The sequence below is a fragment of the Struthio camelus genome, chromosome Z, assembly GCF_040807025.1.
Source record: "Struthio camelus isolate bStrCam1 chromosome Z, bStrCam1.hap1, whole genome shotgun sequence".
NCBI classification, from domain to species: Eukaryota; Metazoa; Chordata; class Aves; order Struthioniformes; family Struthionidae; genus Struthio; species Struthio camelus.
In genome coordinates this window covers 60488068-60512266 of record NC_090982.1, presented here as the reverse complement: position 1 = coordinate 60512266, position 24199 = coordinate 60488068, and the positions used below count along the sequence as shown (strand labels likewise).

At 40.1% G+C, this 24199-nt stretch overlaps 1 protein-coding gene across 2 annotated transcripts in view; it reads left to right on the top strand.

Annotated features, from left to right (window-relative positions):
- The window catches only part of MRPS27 (mitochondrial ribosomal protein S27), a 47042-nt gene that overhangs the window by 19691 nt on the left and 3152 nt on the right, over positions 1-24199 (top strand). For both annotated transcript variants that reach the window (XM_068928871.1, XM_068928872.1), the window contains 6 exons: positions 11869-11983; positions 12521-12599; positions 13489-13604; positions 16420-16522; positions 18806-18948; positions 22243-22398. In XM_068928871.1, coding sequence (XP_068784972.1) covers positions 11869-11983; positions 12521-12599; positions 13489-13604; positions 16420-16522; positions 18806-18948; positions 22243-22398 — 712 coding nt within the window. The remainder of the gene's footprint in view (positions 1-11868; positions 11984-12520; positions 12600-13488; positions 13605-16419; positions 16523-18805; positions 18949-22242; positions 22399-24199) is intronic.

Genomic DNA, 24199 nt, shown 5'->3' with positions numbered 1-24199 from the left:
GCCTCCTTTCCCTGATGCTACATGTCCCCAGGCCTTTTAGCTGCCTCGCTGTCTCTGCTTTGCTATTCCAGTTCAAAAGCCTGAGGGGCTCTGTTAAACATGGGGTTGGTCATACATGGAATAACTCTGCTGCTGCTCTCTTCTTAGCAATTTGTTTCCATCTTTGTCACCCTGGCTAATCTTGTGGGACACTGGGGTACACATCCTTAAAATGTGCCAGACAGAGTTATAGTCTCTGCCTCCCTGCTGTAGTCTAATTATTGAACCATATGTATGTACAGTGTGTCAGGTGCTCAGCATTGTAGCTGGAGGAACCATGCGTTGTCCCTTTGGACCAGGGGAGCATTTGGCCCAGATACTATTTCAGAGAGCATTTAAACAAGCAATAATGAATGCTTTCTTTGGTTTGTTGTTAAAATTGGAAGTGGGTATACAAGAGAGCAGCTGGTAGAAGCTCCTGTTTTTTCAGCTGTAAATGCAGACAAAATAAAAACATTCCTTGTCATTTCTCTTGTTGAAAAATGAACAGAGATTGGGGATTTTTTTCCCTTTGCTGTAGAGCTTATCAAGCTGAAAGCACTGAGATTTTGGCAATTGGCTTTGCAAGCAGGTTTGCACCTTTATGAATAATCTCTTTTTCCAATAAATGATGTGTATATAGACTGGCTTTCATCTCTAAAGTCAACTTTGTGATCATCTTCATTAAATTGTTATTTATTTCATTCTGATCTCTCCTCCTCTTTCACTGCTGTTCTCATTAACTTTTCACAAAGGGGAAAACTACTTCTTTCTCCAGTCTAATCAGCTGCTTTCTCCTTCATTCCATTAGGAAATGAGCAGAGCAAGGCCAAATCCAGGCACAAACAAAATAGATGGCCTCTTCTGGCAGCAGACTGTTGGGAGTAAAACGGACATAGCCACCCTGCCTACACTGCTTGTGCCAAAGCTCTGGAAAACCAGACTGTCTGCTGATGTTTCTACTGAGGGGATGGACAAGGTATAGCAATTGCTATGAGAGCAGGACAGAGGAACCTTCATGGCAGGAACAGAAAACTCAGCTCTCTTTGCAGGAGAGATTCCTCTTTCTCTTCCAGTGAATTTACTATCCTGCAGAGATCACCCCTTCTCAGAGGGTTTCCCTTATCCGGGTTTAATAGTAAAGCAGCAGCTTCATCGCACATAAGATGATAGTCGTGATTCTTTGGAGGAATAAAAAAAACCCTGGAACATGTCAGGTTAATAACTGCACATACTTGTAATGTTCCCCGCTTCCTTCCTGTCCGTCTTCTCTGTTCTCATATGCAATACATAACATGACATTTATAAGCCTCCTATAGTGTGAGTGCCTCAGAGAGCTAGATGCTTGTAAATGTCAGTTCAGTGCCTGAATGCCAGAGCTGAGTAGGCCAGTGTAGCAAGGAGCAATGGCAGGACATACTTGGGCTTGCATCATGTACTGATTCTCAGCAGCAAACCAGCAGTGGATTGTATTTGGACTATCAGTCTTGGCTGTATTCCTGTTCCAAAAGGGAAGGAACTGTAATCCTTTTGCATCTTCACATCCTTTGTCTGTTTTGAGTTGCGCAACCTCATTTAACTGTGCAGCTTGTACCTACCTACGCAAGGGAACGTTTGTCCCACAGTACATGCAGTACTTGAAGTGAGTTACCTACTGTTAAGTAACAGATCTGAGAATACGGTGTTTTTCTGAAAAGGACTGCCTAGAAGTAAAACAATCACAGGGCTCGTGAAAGCCCATAAATTTCAAACTGCCTGACAAAATGCTTGAGTCAGTTTTATCACGATTAGCTTTAACTTGCTTAGTGTCCAGTGTGCTTGGTGTCTTACACAACAGAATAAGAGTCATTCATTCTTGTCCCCAAAAGTTTCATTTGGAAAAGCAAGGAAATATGAAGAAGCTGTTGCTTTTTGAGACATTACATCAGACATCAGATGGATGCAAGGTGGACTGCCCACTAGCAGCTTTGACCAGAGACAGCTCTGAGGAGAGCTGTTGGTCTCCTTCCAGTGTATTTTTCTCTATCTTCCTTGAGTAGGAGCCTCAAACATCAAGCGCTGGAGGTGCACCTAAGGTTTACATTTTGGAAATGACATCAGTGTCTGTGGCTGAAACTAGAAGTGAGCATCAGGTGTTGGGCTTAATTTGAAAACCTCATTTGTTTGCCTTGACAGCTCATCATATAGGCTTGCCGCACCTTTGCTCATGGAGTGAGCAATCTGAATTCTGTGAGTGCAGAAGGGCAGCAATGCACAATGGAATCAGACTGTAGTGGTGAAGAATGAGGAGGGCACATGTAGTAGGTTAAAATCAGGGTAACTTGAACTGTGGGAATATGACAGTAAATCTGAAAAGGTGAAACTTGAACTGTGCAAATGCCATTTTCTCAAGCGTTTGGCAGCATAATGTAGAGTTTGGCTCTTCCTGAGCTTAAATTGACTGTTCAGTAATTGTATTCTGAAAGCATTCTCCTGCCTGTGTATTCTTTTTGCTTAAGTTGCGTGTGGTATGAAACTGAACAAGTTTGCAGAATAAACAGTTTGGCTCAGATGCTTCTGTACTCCAGCTTTTGATGTTCAAGCCGGAGAAATACATAGCTTGTAATCTGTGCAAGTTCAACTGTAATCAAAGTGAGAAGTGTCAAAGGTTGCATCAGAGGGTGTAACATTACAGTAGTTTGAAGCTAGTGTCTGGTGTGTTCCTGGGAGGTACTTTCTGAAGCATAAGGGTTTTGAGTAGAGCAAACGGAAAACTCGGTGAATTATATCTGATGAAATGATGTTAGTTTCTTCCCAAGTTAAATTTAGCCTGTGCATTAGACACCATTAAAAAGTCTCTGCAAATACTGTAGTAGTGGTATCTAATAATAGGGAGTTTTTTTCCTGCTCTTAGAATAAAAAGTCATTTTTGGTGAGATGGTTTTTGTTGATGGCATTTTTACGCACACCCATAAAGCATTCCCTTTTAATATGACGTGAAAGAGGTGCGCTATAATAGTTTTAAGCATAGCAGTAGAAGGCACAAACTGCTGAATGTTGATCCTAACTCTGACTCAGTTCCCTTTGTCACTGGACAAACTTTTGCAAAACTTTACTTTAGAGTCCCAGTCTTGTCAGCTTGAAAACCTTGAGGTTTTGCCTCCCTGTCCAGCTTGGTAAATGATTGATGGAACACAGACTTCACTGTGGCGTCATCGCAAGAGCATATAATAGTTTAAGTAGAGACAGAATAACAGAAGTCTGATTTTCACGTTGGGGCTTTTGATGGCTAAGAGATGGATGTTTTCTGAAGCATCTTAACTAACAGCTAATTAGCCTTGAGGCAATTTATTCCCTAAAGTCACATAGTCTTACAGGTAGCCCTGCTTAAGAAAGTCCATGCTATAAGTACTTTTTTGGCACCCAGGAAGTTTGGAACTGACCTGCAATATGCAGTTAGCAGGAACTGGCTTTCTGCTTTGTGCTGTTTTTCAGATAGTCTTTAGGAGATCTCTCTTTCACTTTCTGCATAATGAACCAGGTACAAAGGCAATTGCAGCAATTACAGATTGCAGCTACAAACAAGCTTTCACAAACATTTCTTTTTCATTTTGAAAAATTCATCTGTTCAGCAACTTGAGTACCAATTCACAGGCAAATGATTATTTGAATTAATGACTGGCTTAACTGCCCTGGTAAAAAAGATAAAAACTAAAGAGGTATTTTATTTACATATGCCATTTTTACGGGCCTTGTGTTAAATCAGTTTTCAGAGAGATGAGTAAAAAATCCAGCAGAACTGACTTTTTGTCAAGCTATAATACAGTATATTTTAGTCTGATATACTTTGAAATTGCAGAGATTTAAAAACCTTTCCAAAGCAAGAAATCTAGTGTGTTGAACAGTTATTAATTTCTCTCTCTATATTTTTCTGTGCCAGGATACCAGGAAAAGATAAAATTAATGCAAGTGTTGGTTTTAAAATAGACTTTATTATGGTTGCATGGGAAGGAGGAAAGACACTAGAGATTATCTTATCAGAGTCACTATAGCAACAGCTCACCCCATCATTCTCCATGTTTTCCTGAGCCTGTGATACTTCCCCTTCTGTCACTAGATTATTAATGGCATTTATATTCAGAACCAGTCATTTCAAGTGCAAAAGCCCAGAAGTGTTTTTGAGAGAGAAATCCTTGGAGCTGTGTCTTTTACAGTCAGGAGTTTGGAGAAAGGTTGGGCTTTTTGTTATTATTGTTATCAAGACAAGGCTTTCCTTTTTTTTTTTTTTATTTTAACTGATGCTCCTCAAAGGAGTTCAGTTTTAGGATGAAAGTAGCACGGCTTCTTTATGTGCCTGAGAAGATAATCTGATTTCCTTGCCCATCTTTTCCAAAAGAACTGAGAGGTGGAGGGTGATGGGTGACAAAACATTTTATTCATCCTTGGACAGGAAGAGAGGAACTCTACATTTAAGTGACTGACCATTCCGTTTATTTCATTGGGCATATATTTTTAAGCAACAAGAAGTGAAGCAAGTCTCCCATGCTGTTCCCCTACATCATCATTCTGTCCTGATTATAAAGTAAAGAAGTAAAGCCCAAAAGGGGGTTGCTTGTTTCGTAGTTTGTATTTGTAATAAAACTTCTGAATGTTGATAACATGACTTGCTTCTGTTTTCTGTGTGAAACTAAGCCAGGCACCACTACCTTTTCTCAGTAGCAATATTTAAACTGCCAGAATGCTCTTTTCTCTACCAGTCTGAGAGATCCACAAACGGCCAGTTTTAGCTTCAGTGAGCTGGCAACCTTCCCTTTAACCTGACTCGTTTAAATATTATGCTTAAAACAACCATGTTGATATCAGAATTGTGAATGTTAACGCCTTTAATTTCTATGTAGATGGAGCCTGTGACCAAGGTCCTGATAAACCAGGTTGTGAAAGTCACACAGAGCACGTTCACCAAATGGTTTTTGAAGACCTGACTCATGCTGGGAACGTTCTTTTGAGAAGTGAACTTCCTTTGGTGTCCTGTTGGGAAGTGCATGGTTCTGAAGTATTTTGGATCAATGTGTCCATTAGAAGACTTTTTTAGCAAATGAATTTAACAGCCTGGAAGAGTTTTCCCAGGGACTGAGAGTGTCCTGGGAAGAAGTATGTTATTTGAGCCTGGGGTCAGGCATTTGCTTTTCCACTCTGGTTATGGACTAATTAGTATAAAGGTTGGAGGAATTGAAGGCAAGCCTGTAGGATACTTGGGTTAATAATGTTTTCTGAAGGTTTATTCCTCTCTGCCCTTTGCAAATGATTCTAGAGGGGTGCAAGGCTGCCTGTTGTAACCTAATGGCAGAAGATTGGAAGAGCTGTTCTTCCAGTTCTGTTGTGTTCACCGCTAGCAGACAGAAGGACGCATAAATAACTCAGGTATTTTCAAAGCCAGGAATCCCAATACAGTATTTTAGATTTCATTGCAGGCTCTAGATCTGCTGCTGCTACTGTTTCTTTTGTGGTGGTTCTTCTGTTCGTTTACATAGAAGTAAAGCATTTCTTTTGTGTTGCTTTATACTGCCTCTCCATTCATGCCTTGTTATGAAATTTATAATGTTTATAATGTCTAGTTTTTTTCAACTATCTGATGATTCAAATTTTTCCTTTCAAAATAATAAGGTTGTTCTTTGTATTTTACTTACAAGGGTGCCTTAAATCCATCAAAAGAAAGATGATCACTTAAAGTGACATAATGCTGGGAGTTGACAACAACGGGCATAAATGCTTGTTGTATCAGAAATTCAGCTTGTCAGTCATTTGCTAGTCAACTCTAATAAGTGACTGTTAAATAAAGTAGGTAGGTCAGTAGAGGATAAACTAGATCCTAGCAGCCTTACTGGTTCATTGCCTTATGTGATAGATACTGTTAGGAAGAGACTTTGCAAAGCTGAGCTTTCTGTGCAGTACAGTTGTTTTGAGCAGTGCAGTAGCTACTTTGAGACTATTAAATGGTAGATTCTTTCCCTCCTGTTGTTAGGAGAGGGTGATTACCAGGGTGATATCCCAAGACTGCCAGTATGTCTCCCTTCTTCCTAAATGACTGTGTAGTATGTACTTCTCCCAAAAATGTTACTTCTACCAAGCATAAGGGCTAACACCCAAACAAAACAGTGCACTAGGCAGAAATAAAAAATGAATGTGGTTTAATTGGTGAGCAAGACTAGATAATAAAAGCATTATTTAAGTTTCCTCTTCAGGCTTGATATTTGACTGTGCTTCTCTGTTGTAGTTTCCCCATATCTGAAATTGGATTGCTTAGGCCTGTTTTGAGGCCACATTTATCACTGATGTTAGAGCTCCCTGGAACTCCTGAGCAAAAGATGCTATGCAAGAATTATGCATTCATGTGGAGATGGAGTGAACCTCATTTAGAAGAATTAACTTCAAAGCTGAAGCAATCAATAGCTAAGTTAAAAGTCAGGAAAGGAGAAATTACAGACAGAAGAAGGGAGGAACATGGGCTCTCTTCAGGAAGTATGCAAAGCTTCTTCTCTTCTTGTGTTAGAGTGCAAGAGTTCTGCCTCACAGCATTATGCTATCCTCCACTATAGTTGATTCATCTAATTTCTTAAACCTGTTTTGCTGCTGCTTTTGATAATCAATTTTTTAGACTACAAATGCTATTTTATTATTTTTATTTCCAAAGGAAAGCGTTCTCTCTGTTTTTGTTTGAGTGTAGGCAGTTAATGCATATTTCCTGAAGGACATGATTAGAGGTGAAATTTTTAAAAGGATGCATACAAAAAAAAAGGTATAGGCTCAGATGTAGGCAAAGAAGAGGTGGAAAAATAAAGTTTCTTTCATGCTTAAAAGGAAATTTCAAGCAACAAAGATTTTTTTCAGGGCTGTTGTCTTTGATGCTGACACATGAGCAATGCCTCTGGGTCCATTTAAAATGCAGAGGATTTCTCCCAAGGCCTGCGGCTTGAAATGACAAACAATAGGAGACTTCTGGGTGACGTTTTCCTTAGCCTTCCAGTTTCCAAGCTAAGCCTGCCTGGAATCTATTTGATCATTATGCACTGTAGCTTAAAAATTGTGCCTGGGAAGAAAAAACCATGGCATTGCCAAGGAGCTTTGCAGCCCTGTATGATTTGTGTACAGAATGAGGAGTGGCTTTGGATTTATTCCATCGAAACAGCTTCTTCCTGGCTCTCAGAGACATTTCTTAGGATAGCATTTATTCGTTTTAGGTTTCTTTACATTCTACTTCAAGATTTTTAGGAATTTGAAGTGGATGAGAAATCTGACAGTCTTCTCTCCTGAGTAAAGTAAATGAGCATTCAGACCCGTATTTCCCTCTAGTTCTAAGAGAAGATTTGAAATGTAGGTGGAAGAAATTCATTACAGTGGCTGCCACTAGGTAGGTTCTCTTTCTTTTCTGGATTAGATCCTACAAGTAGCCTAGCAGTATATGAAACCTTTTCAGTTTTAATTCTTATGAGGAAAGTAGAGCAACACATCTGAATGATCCGTATCAGAAATGAGGAAGGAGTGGGGGGTACTCCGTGTTGTTTTGTTGTCAGTTTCTCCACTTCTGTGAAAATGGCAGGAGACAGTACAGGATTTGTTAAGACATATGAACAGAGAGCATTATGGTTGAAGTTGTATTTATGGAAATGCAAAGTTAGTGAAACAAAATGCAGATGAAATTTAGGTGGTCTTGGAAAAAAAAAAAATCCGGAGGCGTAAGAGATCATACAGTCCCATGCCCTGTCCGTATAGATCATAACAAAATACTTACTCAATGGGTAAGACAGGAGAGAGAAGAGAGAGGGACTCTTCTTCCTATTTCACAAATTGGGAAGAAGAAAAATGTGTTGCGCGAGAGCCTCTGGCGGTGCCAGGACTTCAGTCCACCCCTAAGAAAGCTGGAGTGCAAAATGAGAGCAGCTTAGCAAAGAACTAGGACAGATTTGCTGAGCTGGCTTTCCTTCCATACAGCAGAGCTGTTCCCAGTAGCGTATTTCTTCTGCATCAGCTACTATTCTTTAACCAGCAGGCTCTCCTGCACTGTCTTCCTCATTCGTGACTGTCCCCAAAGCGGTGAAACCCCCACTGCCCCCAGGCCTGGGGAAAAGAAGACAGTGCTGCATCTTCATGCTTCTGTTTGCTCTCAGGGTTGCTGTATTATTTCCCTTGGGAACAAAAACATAGGAGAAAGCGGCACTAGAGTGTATCACCACTTGATGGCACCAAACAAATTTGAAAGGCCATTTAGAATAAATAAAGAGAAGCATCTCAGCTTTTCTGCAGTGTGGGAGAGCATTAGCAGAAGTCACGCTTGCTAAGATGGTAACAATCCTTAAAGCATTTTCAGCATCTGATAAACTTTACGATTGTTCAGTTTCTCTAACACAGCATGAGTACTTCAGCACTGCTGTAAATAATCGGCAATAGGGCCTTGCGAGGAAAAGAAAAGAGAAGTAGAAAATACTGGAAATGTATTCTTAGCCTGACAGGCTGGCCAGTTTGCGAGCAACACAGAGTGTGCGGTTGCTTGGCTGAAGATGCCCTCACTGCACTGTGCTGAGTCTGTGCTCTCTGCCCTCTCCGAAGATGCAATAATGCTCATTTTGCCATTATGAGACAATGGTTTAATGAAAATCATATTTCTCAATTGGATCATTTGAACAATTTTCCAGAATAAGGAGAATTCTAGTGCCATTGCACTGTGTGCTATTAGATTCACAGTGACCTTAGTATTTCAGTAACTCCTTCTCATAAAGACACTCCTCTCCTGATTCCCTTAGGAATAGGTATTCTCAGTTCAGTGACTAGGAGGATCACCATATTGATTCCTTAGCCATTAACATTAAAGTGTACCGACAGTCAGCTCCCCTAATACCGTTATGGATGCTTCTCCTTGTCTTTTCTGAATGCATTACAAGAATCTTGTGTTTCTCAGGTTTTTATTAGATCTCAGCAAAATGAGTTTCAGCAGCAGACATCTGCAAGACAACCTCCTGGTCTTTCCATTAAACACACAGCAATTGCTAGAGGCTTCCTTTATTTAATTCATTCTGAATCCTCTGCTTTCTGTAGTTTTAGCTTCCTTCTGTCTTTTCATCTGTCCCTGAACATATTGCCTTGCTTAATTATATCCTGTTATGTGTTTCATGCAGAAAGAGAAGGAGGAAGATGTTAATGCTTGTCAAAACGACCGGCCATCTCCTCCTTCCCTGATTCCATTTCAAATAAAAATGTCTGCCACAGCATTTGCTTAGTTTGTCTAGGTTAGCCATAAAAAAGATACTCTTTTGGCTTCTGTTCTCAACTGGTAGAACAGAGACAGAGCTCATCCTGGCATTACATGGATCAGAAACGCTTAAAGAATGCAATGTGCCTGTTTCTCATTCACTTCCAGCTCTCCTTCTACCACATCATGGATTAATAGAAGTCTGGAGTGCTGGGGGAGTGTATACATGCACATGTATTGCGTTCTTGTTGACACAGAGGCAGAGTAATTTTGGCACCAGTCCCTTCTCTTCATTCCCACGCAACTGTTTTGCAATTAATTATTTATTTATTTTTGTAGAATTAACTAGAAAATTCTTTGACTGAGAAGCTGTTTTGTTTTTTGTTTGTATAGTACCCAGCACAGTGGAGACCTAGTCCAAGAGTAAGGGTCTTAATAGTAGCATACAGTAGTTCTGTTATATCTGATAGATCCCGTGATTGTCTATATGTACACAAAAATAGCCCCAGCCCTTCAAAGTTCATGTGCAAGATTGTTTAAAGTGTCTTTGTCATATGCCCCTGAATTTTGTTCATATTGATTCCAGAAATTTGTTCACGTTTAAGATCATTGTTATCCTGTTTCTAAACCATATCACATACCTGAATAGGCCTTTTACTGACCAATTGCAATTTAACTTCTGAACTAAAAATGTTTCACCATTACAGCAGGCTGTAGTATTCCCAAGGTGCAGGAGATACAGGAGTCGCTCTCTTCTCCCGTGGTGTACTCAAGAGAATACATACAGCTTTGCTTAAAGGTGGATACTCAAAGCCATTAAAACCTTCAGATTTTTTAATGTTTGCTGCTTTTCTGGGTAGCAAACTTGTAGGAAGGGTGCCAAAGACTAAGTGTACCAGTGGAAAGGGCTAAGTATTTGAGAGTGTTTGAGTGTCGTGTTTTTGTAAGGCAAAATGTAGTCTTCCATTTTGGAAAAAAAAAAGCAACCATTAAATGAAGCAACCTTAAAAGATGCTGGCAGCTTTATTACTGGGTGCTGATGTTGCACTCTGACCTGTCTTAAATGGCTGATGAAACAGTCTGTAACAATTAGGTAATTGTTTCACCAAAATATGATTAAATCTAAATGCCTGTAATTGATGCTTCCTGTAAGCATTATTGAAACAGGACTTTAATGAAAGCAAATATACATTCTTACTGTTCCCAAGTTTGAATTCCAGAGGGAAGAAAATGGAAAGCAATTAGAGCAACAAAATGGATGTTTGTAATTTAATATTCAAAGCATGCTTTTCTTTTTCTGTTAAATTCTAATTTAATGGAGAGATTTTATGTGCCACTTAAGAAAGAGCATATTTAGACTTTGTGTAGCTGTTTAGCTCTGCTCTGGGTCCTGAAGTCTTCAGGATTCTGAAGACTCTGTAGACTGGGGTATTTTTCCAGGCTTGGCGATCTGTGTAGCTCTTAGCCATGTGATACAATACGCAGGAATTCACTGCGGGGGAAAAAAGAGAGTTGGTGGCCACATTAGTCTGATAAATGTTCTGGAAAGCATGCTCATTCAGATGGAAGAGCCAACCCAGCTTCTAAATGGTGCTGCAGCTTGGCTCGAGGCTGCAGGCATCTGCACATGAGCCCAGCTCTGTCATCAGCGTTTTCTACAGGAAGTGGCAGTCACTTCTGTTCTGGGGACTGAGCCCATTCTTCATGCTTGCAGTTTGAATTGAGAAAGGTTGCATGCATCTCTTGACACTTAGGTGTGAAATTCAGCCCAGAATCAAGTCAGCAGCTCCTACCACAGGACCCTTAATTGGTTTTTGAGTCTTTGCCAAAGATAAAATCCCATATGCTTTCAGTCACTTCTTTTCTAAATATATAGCAAAGTGTAAACAATGCTAGTGCAGCTGATGGAGTGGGGGCAGAGGAAGAATCTCCAGCAGAGTTTCCCAGTGTGTGAGGCATACTTCACTGATGAAGCGTTTCTAAAAGCTAAGGAAGCATGCAGCAGTCCAAGGATGGGCTGTGCTGCAGTGCAGTGAATTCTTAAGTGATCGAAGTGAGGCATGCCTTACAGAGGCTGGGAGACACCAGATTACACAACCTCTGAAGGTTCAAACTGAGCTGTATTTTTCTGTTATTCTGATTCTTCCTTATGTTAATTGTCAGTCATGGAGCGCATCGTGCTTTAAAGGGACCAGCAAAAATATAAAGTTACGCAGTCAGAAAGAAATGGTTAAAAAAAAAACTACACTGTTTATAGTAATCTTGGTTGTTCTTCATAAATATACCAAGCCGTTGTTTTCAGGAATTCATCTGCTTAGCGGAAAAGCAGTCAGCTTTCTGGAAAGAAGTTTAAAATATTACACATTTTTGAAAAGATAGATCCTGTGTTCATGCACACTTTAATAAAGTGCATCACAGTTTTGTTTCTCTTGCTGAAAGGGCTAGCTAGATCTCCTTGGAGAGCAGACAGTGATTGACTGCAGAGTGTCACAGTAGTAAGGAGAGACATTTATAGTTGAGATCATGAAAAGCAGGGGTTCTAAAACCCACAGTCTGTTGATTACAGATTTGCTATCTCTGCTTCTAAAGAGTTATACCGTCACCTGGATCCATTTGTCATCCTTTAGGTTTCGGCATAGTCCAAATTGCTGGTATTTGAGAGACTGGACTATCCACAGCTGGATCAGACAGTGCTTAAAATACAATGCAGAAGACAAAGCGCTGTACACTTTAAAAAACAAGGTAAGCTTTTTCAAGGAAAAGCCAGGACTGTATCTGACCATCTTTTTTAGACAACTGCAACTGACCTGGAATTCTGGTTGTAGTCAGGTTTGTAGACTGTGTTTTCAACTTCAGACTTTTTTTTTTTCCTCAAAATCAAAATTAAAGTTGGACCTGAGCTTCAGCTGAAGCTCTTCAGAGCTTTTATTTCCTCTCCTTCCCTGGGAGGCTTTTTGTTTTTAAACAATGCTAGTATCCAAAACATGCTATATACAGGAGGGACATTTAAAAAAAAAAAAACAAAAAAAAAAACCCCAGAAAGGCAGTCTCCCTCTTGCTCCCAAAGGCTAAGGTAAAACACTGAGCCAGTACATCAAGATGTAGAAGACCCACATCATGGGAGCAGTGTTAATAAGTTCCTTGAATTGCTTAGCTAACAGTCACATTGCACCAGTGTGCAATACCAAGGTTCTCATCCTTCTGAGACATATCAGTTTACGCTTGGGAAGATTTGAACGGGAGATTTTTCGCATTCATTTTTTTCCTTCTTCTCTTCAGGTTCAATATGGAATTTTCCCAGATAATTTTACATTCAATATTTTGTTGGATTGTTTTATAAAACAGAAGAAATACGAAGGTAAGAAAGTATTATCACTTGTGCATCATCATTTTTATGCTCTTGAATATGCAGGATCTTTTCTCTGAATTCAGAACTTTTAGCCCTATTTTCTCTGAAGTCACCAGGTTTTCTGGTACTGTAGACTTGCAGTGAACTTTCCTTGGCATAAACGTTTTGCAAAACAAACAGCTAAATGGGGAAGTAGAACAGCAGAATCACTTGTCTGTACCTTTTGTCAGGATGATTATGCCAAATGGCAAATTAAAGCATGTACTTATTTTAATTTGAGGGCCCCCCCCACCATGTCTGTGAATTCCCCCTCACTTGATCCATATTTCTTTTCTTTGACAGGCCCAAGGCCTTTTGTTTAAAATACTGTCTTTCCTGACAGAGCATCACTGGAACTCTCTGTGGAGCTCCTCAAGAACACTGTTTGCTGAATACAGTGAATGCCCATGGGTGATGTGCGACAAAATTTCTGCTCCCTTGTACTCTCCTCTCACCTTAAGGGCAGTGAATTTAAGCCAGTCTTCTCTTGTTTCTAATCTAAACAAAAAACAAAGAAGTCATTTTTAGAGTAAAGCTTTTTTTAATATTAATGACCAAAAGGCTGACCAAAGAAAACCCAACTGAGGTCAGAGAACGTTAAGCTAAGATGGGCTTAGAAAGCTTTCTTGCTGTAGTCTGCCGTTATTCAACCCATTCTTCCTTTCCACTATATGTTAGAATAAGCTGAGCGAGTAAGACTAATTCTCTACTACTAATCATAAGAAATCTTTAATTTTCTCCCTAACTACTTCACAACATACTACAGCAGTAAAGCATTGGTGAGCGTCAGTGGGTGAGAAAGGAAGGAGCTATGTAAATTTGCACTTGCTGATTACGTGTTTATTTATTTCCTCCATAGAAGCTGTGTCAGTAGTAACAGAGATCATGCTGCAAGAAAGTTTTGATGAATTCTCAACACAGCTTCTTTCTCTCTATGTCTTATACCAATACCTGGCAACCAAGTCTGAACATACGGTAAGCTGATCGCACTCAAAATGATACATGGGGCCTCTGGTTCTAAGCGTCATGGTGCAGCCAGCTGGGCGTTCAGTCTTGGATAGATTTTATTTCCCCTAAGTTTACCTGGAAAAATGAAATGCTTGAGGTTTTTCCATTTTACAACTGTAGAAGAAAGAAAAAACAGCAACAAAATACAAAAGCCACCAAATAACTTGTCATCTCTTTTAGTTGCTCCTTTCTCTGAAAGGAAAAACGTGTCAGGATTTTGAGGAAATCGGGTAGTCTGCCTATTGGAAGGTTATGAAATGAAACTACAGAAATTCAAACAAAACTCCATTAGTTAACATGTATGTTGTGAGAAAACCTGCAGAACAGTGTTACCTGTCGTATGGGACACCGTGGTGAGAGAAAGCAAGCACTGCTCACCATTAGAGCTTGGTAATGGAGATGTTGCAGCATTGTAAAGCATTTTCGGCAGGATTTTTACTGCCCCATTTGGTTTGGGGCGTATTGTTTCTGTTGCGTTTCTGTTGCATCTCTGTTGCTTAAGGCCAGCATGACAGTTCAGACTCTTGGAAATGGCATTATTTTACCTTTACAGAAGGGGCTCAGTTAGGAATGAGCAAAGGATTCTGCCATGTCCATCACTTTAGGCAGGTGCTTCTGATATAGTTTGGCACAAGCCTTCAAAAGCATGTTGTCATCTGTAAGAAAAATACTTGAGGCTTCCATCTGTGTTACCTGAAGCACGTTCCAAAATGCATAGTACAAATGCCGTAAGCTTTTAATCAGTTGGATTGTAATTTCAGATTTCACTATAGAAAACAGATACTCATTTTCCTTGTATCTCTCCTCTTTCCTCCATTTCCCAGAAGTTTAGTAGGCACGATCACTTATATATGGAAAGTAGAGGGACCAAAATCCCATTTTCCCATTGTTTGTCTGTTTGTGTATCCTCACTGCAAAGACCAGCAGTCATCAATGTGTGCATCATTTCATGAAGCTGGATATGCAGGCAAGGGTGGCATAGACACATGATAGGTTTAAAAGAGTGTATTTATACAATTGTGGTCTATTTCATATACATTTTGAAATAACCTCATTCAAGGCCACATTTTATATGCCATACTTTTGTATGTATACCCCACACAAACTGCCATTCAACACTTCATAACACTCAGTATGTTCCAGTGATTAAGGAAGGAGTTAGGAGATCTGCTCAGCTGCCTCAGAGCATTCCCCCCACCCCATTAACTTTCCAAAGGGGCAAGATCAGTGGTCAGTGTCCTGTTACAGACAGGCCCTTGATCATGGCTTAGGGTCCAGCGGACTGATATCGTGTTTTTTAACTATGAGAGCTAAACCTTGGGACTGTGTCAGTCCTTGTGTGCCAGAATTCAAGCAACAGGAGTTGTAATAAAAAATTGAGCATGGCACTGGATATAGAAGGCTTCAGTTTGTCTACTGCTGTGAGCACTGCAGAAAGCCTGACCGGTCTTGGCTCTCCCAAGGAAGTTTCTTCCTTGGCTGCTGCAAGGAATCAGTGTGATTACAGCTTCCACTGAAAAGGGATGAAGGTTAAGTCCTTGCAATTTCTCTATCTCTGGAAGCCAAGTAGACTGGCTCCAAGAAGAACCTCGGCCTATAAAGTGCTGTTTTTCCAGTTGCATTTAATTTTCCTGTAAGTGATGCAGCCCTGTACGCTTGCATCCCTTTGCTGGGTCAAATAATTCCCTTGCCTGGCTGTCAGGTGATGAAATTTTGTGTTGGACAACGATATGCAAATATCATGAAGCACCCAGACAGAGACACAAGAAATACCGTACCTTGAAAAGACATCTCTGAATAACGCAGGGATCCAGAAGGCTGCAGATAAGTGCTTTTTAAGAGTCAGTGTACATCAGGGAATTTTTCAGAAGGTTTTTTTTCCTTTCACCAAGAATATTTTTTCCAGGTATGTTACGGTAATAACAAGATACTGAGGTACCCGGCAGCAAAACCCAGTATTAGAGAGTCTGACCTCCTCCAATCTCTTGCCTGTCTTTCCACTATTTTCTTAGCAATGGGATTTGTTTGCTGAGAAGAGACATTTAATTCTTGAAATCTGTGTTTCTCTGGCCTTGAAAAACGTACTGTACTATCCCACAGCAAAACAAAATCCACACCACTCTTGTGGTTTTAGTCCGCTTACTCATTGGGTCCCCTTCTCCAGCCATCACTAGCAGTCTGGCTTGGACAGTTGCTACTTCTTTCTAGCTGGAGAGACAGCTGTACTCTTAATACTAGGCCATTGCAAAGTGGACATACAGCGGTCTTGGTGAGCTGCATATGTTCCTTTCACAGTGCAGGTTTTGGACATGGAGCAGCCCCTAGCAGCATATTCTTCTTTCAGCATTTTGCTATTCTAGTGGAGAATAGTAGAGCATGCATCAAAAGAAAGGGCTCCTCCAATACAGAAGCCATGTAATTTTGTTTTCGACAGCATTAGCCTGAAGCAATTGGTAAGACTTACAGAGCGAGGGCAGAGTCTGACCGGTGTAAAAATCAATGTAAACCTTTATCCCAAAGGAATCACGCCAACTAACTTCCATGCAGACTCTCAGCTGCTCACATTTGATTGTCTTCCAAAAATAATTTTTCCTTAGTATAAGTATACTGTTCCTCAGAATATATGTTCCTCAGTGTAGGCTGGTACTGTAACTTTGAACGCTTGACATGTTTAATGAATCTTTATTATTAAAGCATCTAGTGAAAACTCTGCGTGCTGTCTTTGACTGCTGCCATGTCGTGTTTGTCAAGCAAAACTTAACTTTGTTTACGTTATTTGCAGTGGGAAGAGGAGAGAAATCTTGGTGCATCATTGGTGCTTACAGGTCTAAAGCAAACAAGCACTGTGGGTTTTAGCTCCCAGCTGTATGGCTATGCGTTCCTTGGTAAGTTTTACTTCCCTCATAGTCATCTGTTCCCATTATTGTCCTTAGTGGCCGAATTAATTGGCATCTTCGCTGCATTAAAATGTAGTCAAGAAAAGACTAAGGAAAAAATAAAGCAGAAATAGTAGAAGGAACAATTTCAGAGTTAAGACTGAATCTGTTTTGTAAGGCTGGAATGCTAGTACCTATTTGAATGCTCTGCCCTTTATCGTGCTGTTCCACAAACTCGTTTAGGGCTCCCTGGAGGTTTGGACTGGCAGTTGAAAGGAGGAGGACATTCTTACAGAACAGTAGAGTTTGTTTGTGGACTAACATTTTTTTCTAAAAACAAAAATATGGGATTCCATAAAACAGTTTTAAAGTTATGGACAGTAGGCTTTATTTTTTTTTCAGTTACAGCTTAGGAGCTTCTTGAAATAATCCTCAAACCCAAAGAAGTTCACAGACCACAGCTTGAAAAACACTAATTTTAGAACATTTAGAACATTTGCTGCTTACTGCAACTCTAATGTTTCTACTGTGAACAGCAGTGCCTTTATTCCATATCTTTTATGGAGCCCTGATTGCTACTAGTAAGCTGTATTACTTAAAGAGCAGTTAGATAAGAACATATCCGGAACTGAGGAGGGGAGAAATGAGGAGGAAGGGATAGGTAATTCTTAAATTTAGGTAACCTTTCTAACTTTCAGAGGAATACAGTGCGGAGAGTTTTTGTCCTTCTCTGCAAAATTTTTGTTTATTGAACTTAATTAATTCAGAATTAATCATTATGCAGTTGTTTCATTATTGCATTATATTTTATTCTAGAAGTTACTGAAGGTGATAAAAAGTGGGCATGGTCTTTAAATGTAGCTTCAAAATACAATGTGTAGTAGCAGAATAAGGATGCTGTTCTAGTTTATCATGACTATAAGACAAAAATCACATGTTCAGTCGAAAAGGGAGATGAATATGAAAGTTAAATTGAAAGCAGATTTTCCATAGGGCTGTTTGCCGTCCTGTGGACATACTGATACAGATAGGGGGGCTTTGCTCTCCAGTTGGCATTCAGTTTGGAATGTTTTTATGTCGTATAGATTGGTTGAGTAGTGGCTGATTTCAGAAATGCACTTCACTGTTGTCTGTGAGCAATAGTACTTGTTCCCTGACATTGACATTCAGTAGATCAAAAGCTATTTACTGTTATGTCACATATTTCACAGTCTTGCCAACACTAATGGAGCTGACCTCTGTAAGAGTGAAAGATGTCTACAGGCACAGAGTGGCCTCGAGCACCTTAGCTATTTTAATATGGCCATAGTCCATTTTTGGACTATGTTTTGTCTGCACACTTACTACCCTGCTTTCCCTAAACTATTCTCTTGCCTATAAAGAGCAAGGTGTATTCTCACGGTTTTGCATTATTACAGCCAGAGTACAAATTAGATTGAGAACTTGGATACGTAACTCTATTAAACTACACTGAAATAGTGTTATTTGTTACCCCCCCAGTGACAAAATCAACAGCTTAGAGTGACAGTCGTTACAGATTAGTACTTACCAACTGGAATGTGACGTGAATTGCTTCTGTATGTCGAACAGACATTTCGGTGTCACTCTCAGTAGATAATCCACATTGTCGATAGTGCTGCGCAGGTCCTGCTAAAGTCAATGGAAACCTTGGTGTACAGGATTTCCTAAATTCAGAACCAAAATTTCAGTTTGGCAGGTCTCCAATATTTCCTCCCAGGAAACTCCAGCTAGAAATAGAAATACTGAGCTGTACAATTAGCGAGAGCATGTGCTGTTAAGGCTCATACAGTCTGGTCAATGACAATCCTATGTGAGGAGATCCTAATGGCCACACGCGTAAGTTCAGCTCCTCAGATTTAGTGCGCACATGCTGCACGGCCAGTCTTTGAAGGCTGATGAACACCTTGTCGGAGATCTTCGGGCGTTATGCTCAGAGCTGCTGTTAAAACTGCCAGACAACCAGGAAACCTGGCCAAATTTCTTCTTTTCCTTTTGGACAACACCAGAAAGACATATGTAATAGTATTGAAGTTGGGCGAAAAGGCACGTATACAAAGTAAGATCTGTCTTCATGTCTCCATCTGTAAACTATATTGTTTAATACATCCCTGGGTAATAGCAATTCTTCAGAGTAGCTTTGTAGAAAAGTTGTTCTTACCACAGATACCAAGAAACTTGGGGTAAATTTTTAAAAAAACAGAGCCAACCTTTATGGATTCCCTTAAGACTCAAGTGTTGAACTACTAACATTAAAGTATCGTTTCATCACAGGGAAAGTGGAGTTGAATAAAGGGCTAAGAGCTGTATACAATCTAATGCCACTGATGTGGACACCTGGATACTTGAATAGAGCCTTGCAAGTGATGGAGAATGTAGCTTCATTGTCAGGGGACAGCAAAATCTGCAAAGAAGCTGTAAGTATGAGGACAATAAGCCACTTAACAGAAGGAATTTCTTACAAGACAAATTCCAGTGAGACCCATTAATTCCCTGCCTTGCTAATTATATGATACTAGGCCTTTCCAGGCCCAGCAATATTTCAAAGGTCTTGGGAGGGCAGGAGAGGAAATAACATTTAGAACAGAACCACTACCTCAGTCGTCAAGGCAGCAGTGATGTCTATGGGCAGTTCTTTGGCCATCAGTGTCCACTATTACCACAAGCAATTAGAGCATATTCTTAAGCCTCCTTATCTAGGCACCTGACTGTGTCTCAGCAAGGAAATGGCTAGAGCAAGCTGAGCTCAGTGTATCCGGGGTGGGGGAGACGCTTTCCTTGCCCAGGCTTTTGAGCTCGCTCAGAGACATGCTTTCTAGCAGTGATGGTGAAATGTTGCATCTTACGCTTTTGCTGGTTACTTTGATATATTGTGTGCCCTTGAGGTGATGTCATGTCCTGAGTGTTGCCGGTCCAACGGTGGTGCAGGGTGATTTGTAGGAGGGTTCTGGTGCTGTCAGATGGGGAGGGTGGATGGATGAAGGCTGTTTGCAAGGACAACACTGACTAAGGGACTGGACGCTTAGGAGTGCTGTGGGCTTCAGGCTGTGCTGGGAAACCAGCCAGCTTAGGCAGAGTAATTTAGGAAACCGCCATCATATGGCTTGGCCCATAGAAACAGCACTGAAGCTCTCCTTCCCTTCTCGGTATGTTTTACTGAAGGGCTGTCAGGTAATGGGAGTCTTTCCTTTGCTAGCATCACTACTAGGCTTATGGTCTTTGCTTTTCCCATTGCTGGAGGGATGATGAGAATGATGAGCCTCATGTCCTCTCCTTGACATATAGAGACCAGGGCACTGCTCAGCAGCTTCTCCTGGCATTCCCTACTCAGAAGCAGCTCTATGTGATATTGGAGAGGGCGAGAAAGGAAGCAGCACGTGAGACCCCCCCGCCACCACCACCATAGGGCATAGCTCATAGAGCTCATTCTAAGTACTTACTATTGTCTTACACATGAAACAACTCGGGGGGGGGGGGGGCACAGCTGAGCATAACGTTTTACCATATCTATCATTCAAGAAATTATGAAATAAGATTGTTGCTGATTACTCACCATTGCTGCAAGTGTCTCCATACAAATCCAGTAGTAGAGTCCCAAAGGCAATAGCTGTTAGAGCTACAGAGAAACTTCCCTGAAAAGACTTTTGGCCTGGTTTGGATTTTAGGTAGCAGAGTTAAAACAGTACAAGTCATGGAAGTTTCACCACGACCAAGAGCAGGCCTAGAGGGCTTGATATTAACAAAATGACTTTACTCCAAAGCATTTTTCTGACCCACGATGCAAAAAAGAAAAGAAGTAAAATATGTTGCTCCGTATCCTTCTCTGGTATAAACTAGTTGCAGTGGATCAATTTGCATCATCTGGTCTTTTCTACCTAAATGCTCGTTAAGATCTTATTGTTAAAAATCTGTACAGATATTTTTAATGATTATCTCCAATTAAAACACAATATTCACAACGATGAAGGACTAGTAGCACTGACCAGGTCAATACTGGGGTCAGTCAGCTGCCACTGAAGTCACTAGCAAATATGGTAGAAACAACCTCAGGTGTCTTAAACCCCTTTTTTCTATAGTATCCTGGGCCTTTCTTGGGTGAGATTCAATAGAGCTATTCGGTTCTTGTAAATTCATGTCATGGCATCGATAAATACCGGTTGTATTATATATACCATTATATATGCCTGCACAACAGCACAGTCCTTTGAGAAAGAGACTATCCTATTTTGCAAACTTGGTTCTTTTTCAAAATGAATGATTTTATCTTCTGGTTGAAGAAATTCCATTAGCTAAAAGAGAAGTTTTCAGAGGAGCTTTCTTAATTGTGCAGTTTTGGAGTAAGCATTTTCAAGTGATTTTGCCAGCCATTGTCAGAGTCACTTTTTCTTCAGGCTTTAAGCTTTCATCCATCTTTGACTGGCAAGGTGTTTCTATTCTCTGTGCCATTAATATCAAAACAACTAAACAGAAGTATTATTTTAGTATTATGCTATATTGTTTTAACTGTGAACAAGTAAGACAAGTAATACGTTTTCTGGAGATTCTCTGAGAAGCTCTCCAAATGAGAGCGTATGCATTGCCAAGCACACGTTTATGATTTTGTTGCTTATTTCATTCTGTTTCGCTATTGCTAGTTTAAAGATATTTTATGGTCCCATTACATTTCAGTGTAAAGAATGTGTTTTTTCAAATCAGCCTGGTTTTTATTCTTTAAGCATTATATATTTATGCTAGGAAAATGAAACCACAGATATCAAGAGTCTTTTTTCTTGCAGAAAGTGTCATAAGTTCAAAGGTTACACAGAGTTATTTGATCCTACTGATAAACATGCAGAATTAGGATTCACAGAAAGATAACAGCTCTTTGCATTTGTAAACGCTGATCTGTCTTTAAATTGCAGGCAGGCTGCATTCAGTAATTTCCGTTATAAAGATCATGTTATTTCCAAAACAGCAGCAACATCCATATAGCAGTTCCATCTTCTGCATCGATAATACATACAGAAATAATTTACCAAGTCTCTTAGTGAAGCTAATGCATTATTTTGATATAATTGCAGTTAGATAGGAGAGGGTGGTTCTCTTAGTACCTTGACATGAGAGCAACATGAAGAGGAAAAGGGTGCTGGAGATCAAAAAATATGCCTGTACCAGGATATTATATGCCTACATTTCCATTTTTGCTGTTAAATTATCAAACTAATGACAGAAGTGAATGTTCTTATTGCTAAAAAGATGGTTTCCCCCACCTGTTTTCACCAAAGAGGAATTGTGATGATCTATTGCAGATTTTATTGTTTAAACATTCTATAGTAACATCTTATTTAGATAAGTCTGTAATTGTATATCATGCTAGTGCTGTTATCAGTGTGACTACCATTTAGAGTTAGTATTTATGGCCCAACATCGGGCCAAGAGGAGATGTTTGTCTAATACCCGACACATCTGCAAATACCAGTCGCATCTGGGTTGCGGGGAGTTTTACTGTTGACAGGAGATTGGGGAGGGGGGTGGTCTGACCCAAGTACGATACACAGCACTTAACTCCTCCAATAATAAGCCTATTTTCTTTTAGAATTTGTTTTTCTTTTTATCTTACCGTCGCCTCAAAATACACATTCGTTCATGAGGTTGTTTGTAAATGTGACGGCAGTATTGTTCAGATTGTATTTCTAAACGTTATGCTAACAATGACAAATATGATTGTTCAGCTTGATATTGTGGAGACCATTTTGCAGTCTGCCCTTGAAGCAAAACCTGATCCAGAACCATCAGAAGAAGTCAATAAATTAGAGCAGAAGTCACAGTGTACAGAGTCAGAAGAAACTGAGCAGTCTAAAATACCTGATTACTACAACCAATTCAAGGTAAGAGATTGTCTTTCATCTAATTACTACTAAGCTGTAGTAGATCTCCATAGCACATATCAGTAAGTAGATACACTCTCTTAATATGCTAGTAGACTGTCACCCCTTCAGTGCATCAGGAACACTACCTGGCATTTTTGAAACTGATGTCACGTTACGTTTTTACTGCCTTGAACAGGAAGCAGCCTTCAAAGAAATAAATGCTCAAGGCCACTTGTCTTTTGTCTGTCTGCTGGGATTTTATCTTCACTTTTCATACATCAAACTGATAAATCCAGATCCTGTTTGCTAAAGTGGTATGTCGTTACAGATCCATTATCTGACCTTGTACAGGCTTTTGTTCATTAAAATAAATTGTACTGGGGATGAGGCCATCCTGAATTTATTGTCCATTTATGTACATTATCAATAAGTAAGAATGTTGCATCCTATACTTTCGGTCTGGGGAGTGAGCTAAGGCTATAACCCCTTTCTTTTATCTTTTAGTCTTCACACTGCTGCTAACTCTGTGGAATACAAACAGTTGTTCATTAAGGCATAGCTGTATAATGAGCCTATTTTATTTGATCGTCTCTGATTTGTGCTGTGTACAAATCAAATACTCCAGGTTAATATTAATCTGGCCTGTAGTTCCAGGAGTAGCGCTCTTTCCTTAGCACATCACTTTTCATTGTTGCTGTCATAGCCTTGAACAGTTGCTCTGGATACAGATAGCTGTTCTTCTAAAGAAAATTTAGAAGTTAGAAATTTTAGAAGTTACTTTTCCCTTCTTCAATTTTTATTTACATAAATTATTTACCACTAATCTTTAGATATCAAACTTGTTTCAGAGGATCTTGGAACTTTTTAATGAAAGTCTTTGGGAATCAGTGGGTGCTCAGCATGTGATAATTAATGCCTAGGTGAATTGCAGTCCAGTGGATAAACAAAATTGCCCTTTGAAAGAGGAAGTGAGACATTTTTATGAGTCTCTCATTGTCTATCCTGCAAAGAAAATAATTCAGAGTGCTTAAAATAAGATGTCAGTGCCAAACTGGGGACAGATTGGTGCCAAGTAGGGGTGTTTTCTCATCACTTCAACCTTTCCACAAGTTCCATAATTAACCTCAGTTCAGGCATTCCCTGGTGTAACAGTGAGTGCCTTGACATTGGGCCAACAAACCACAGTGTCCAGCCTTAGCTCTAAGGCCTTGCCAGAAGAGTCTGAGTATAAGGAAAAACATAACCCTTATGTGAGGTCTAGGCATCCAATAGTAAGTTTTATATAAAAGTAAGCCACATTTTGTAGTTGTTTAGACGAGACGAGAGCTCTCAGGTCCTTTCAGCTAAGTCTGGACAGGAGCAGCCAGTCTGCCTGCCCGAGTCCCAGGACACCTACAGGAGTAGTTCATAGGCCCGAGATGACTGTTCACTAGAAGTCTGTTAGTTCTGAGGCAAGGTGGCAGTTGTGAAGCACCCTGGTAATGCTGGCATTCACAGCCACTGTCCCAGCACAGACCCTCTGCCCCTCATATGAGGTAACCACACAGAAGTTGCACTTCTGCTGCTGAAGAGTAGTTTGTCCAGCCTTGCATTAGCCAGCATGTCCCAGTCTTCCCCTGGTGGTCAAATGCAACTGCTTCTATCGCCTGCTTACACAGTTCTCTTTCACAAGTTATACAACTGGGTATGAGTATTACTGATCCCTCACATCTCCGGAAGTCTTTACTCTCTCTTCTTATGCCCAGGTAGGAAAACCAAGGTCGGTAGAGTAAACAAAAATGTTACAAAATGCTCTTTCCTTATTCAGCCCACACATATA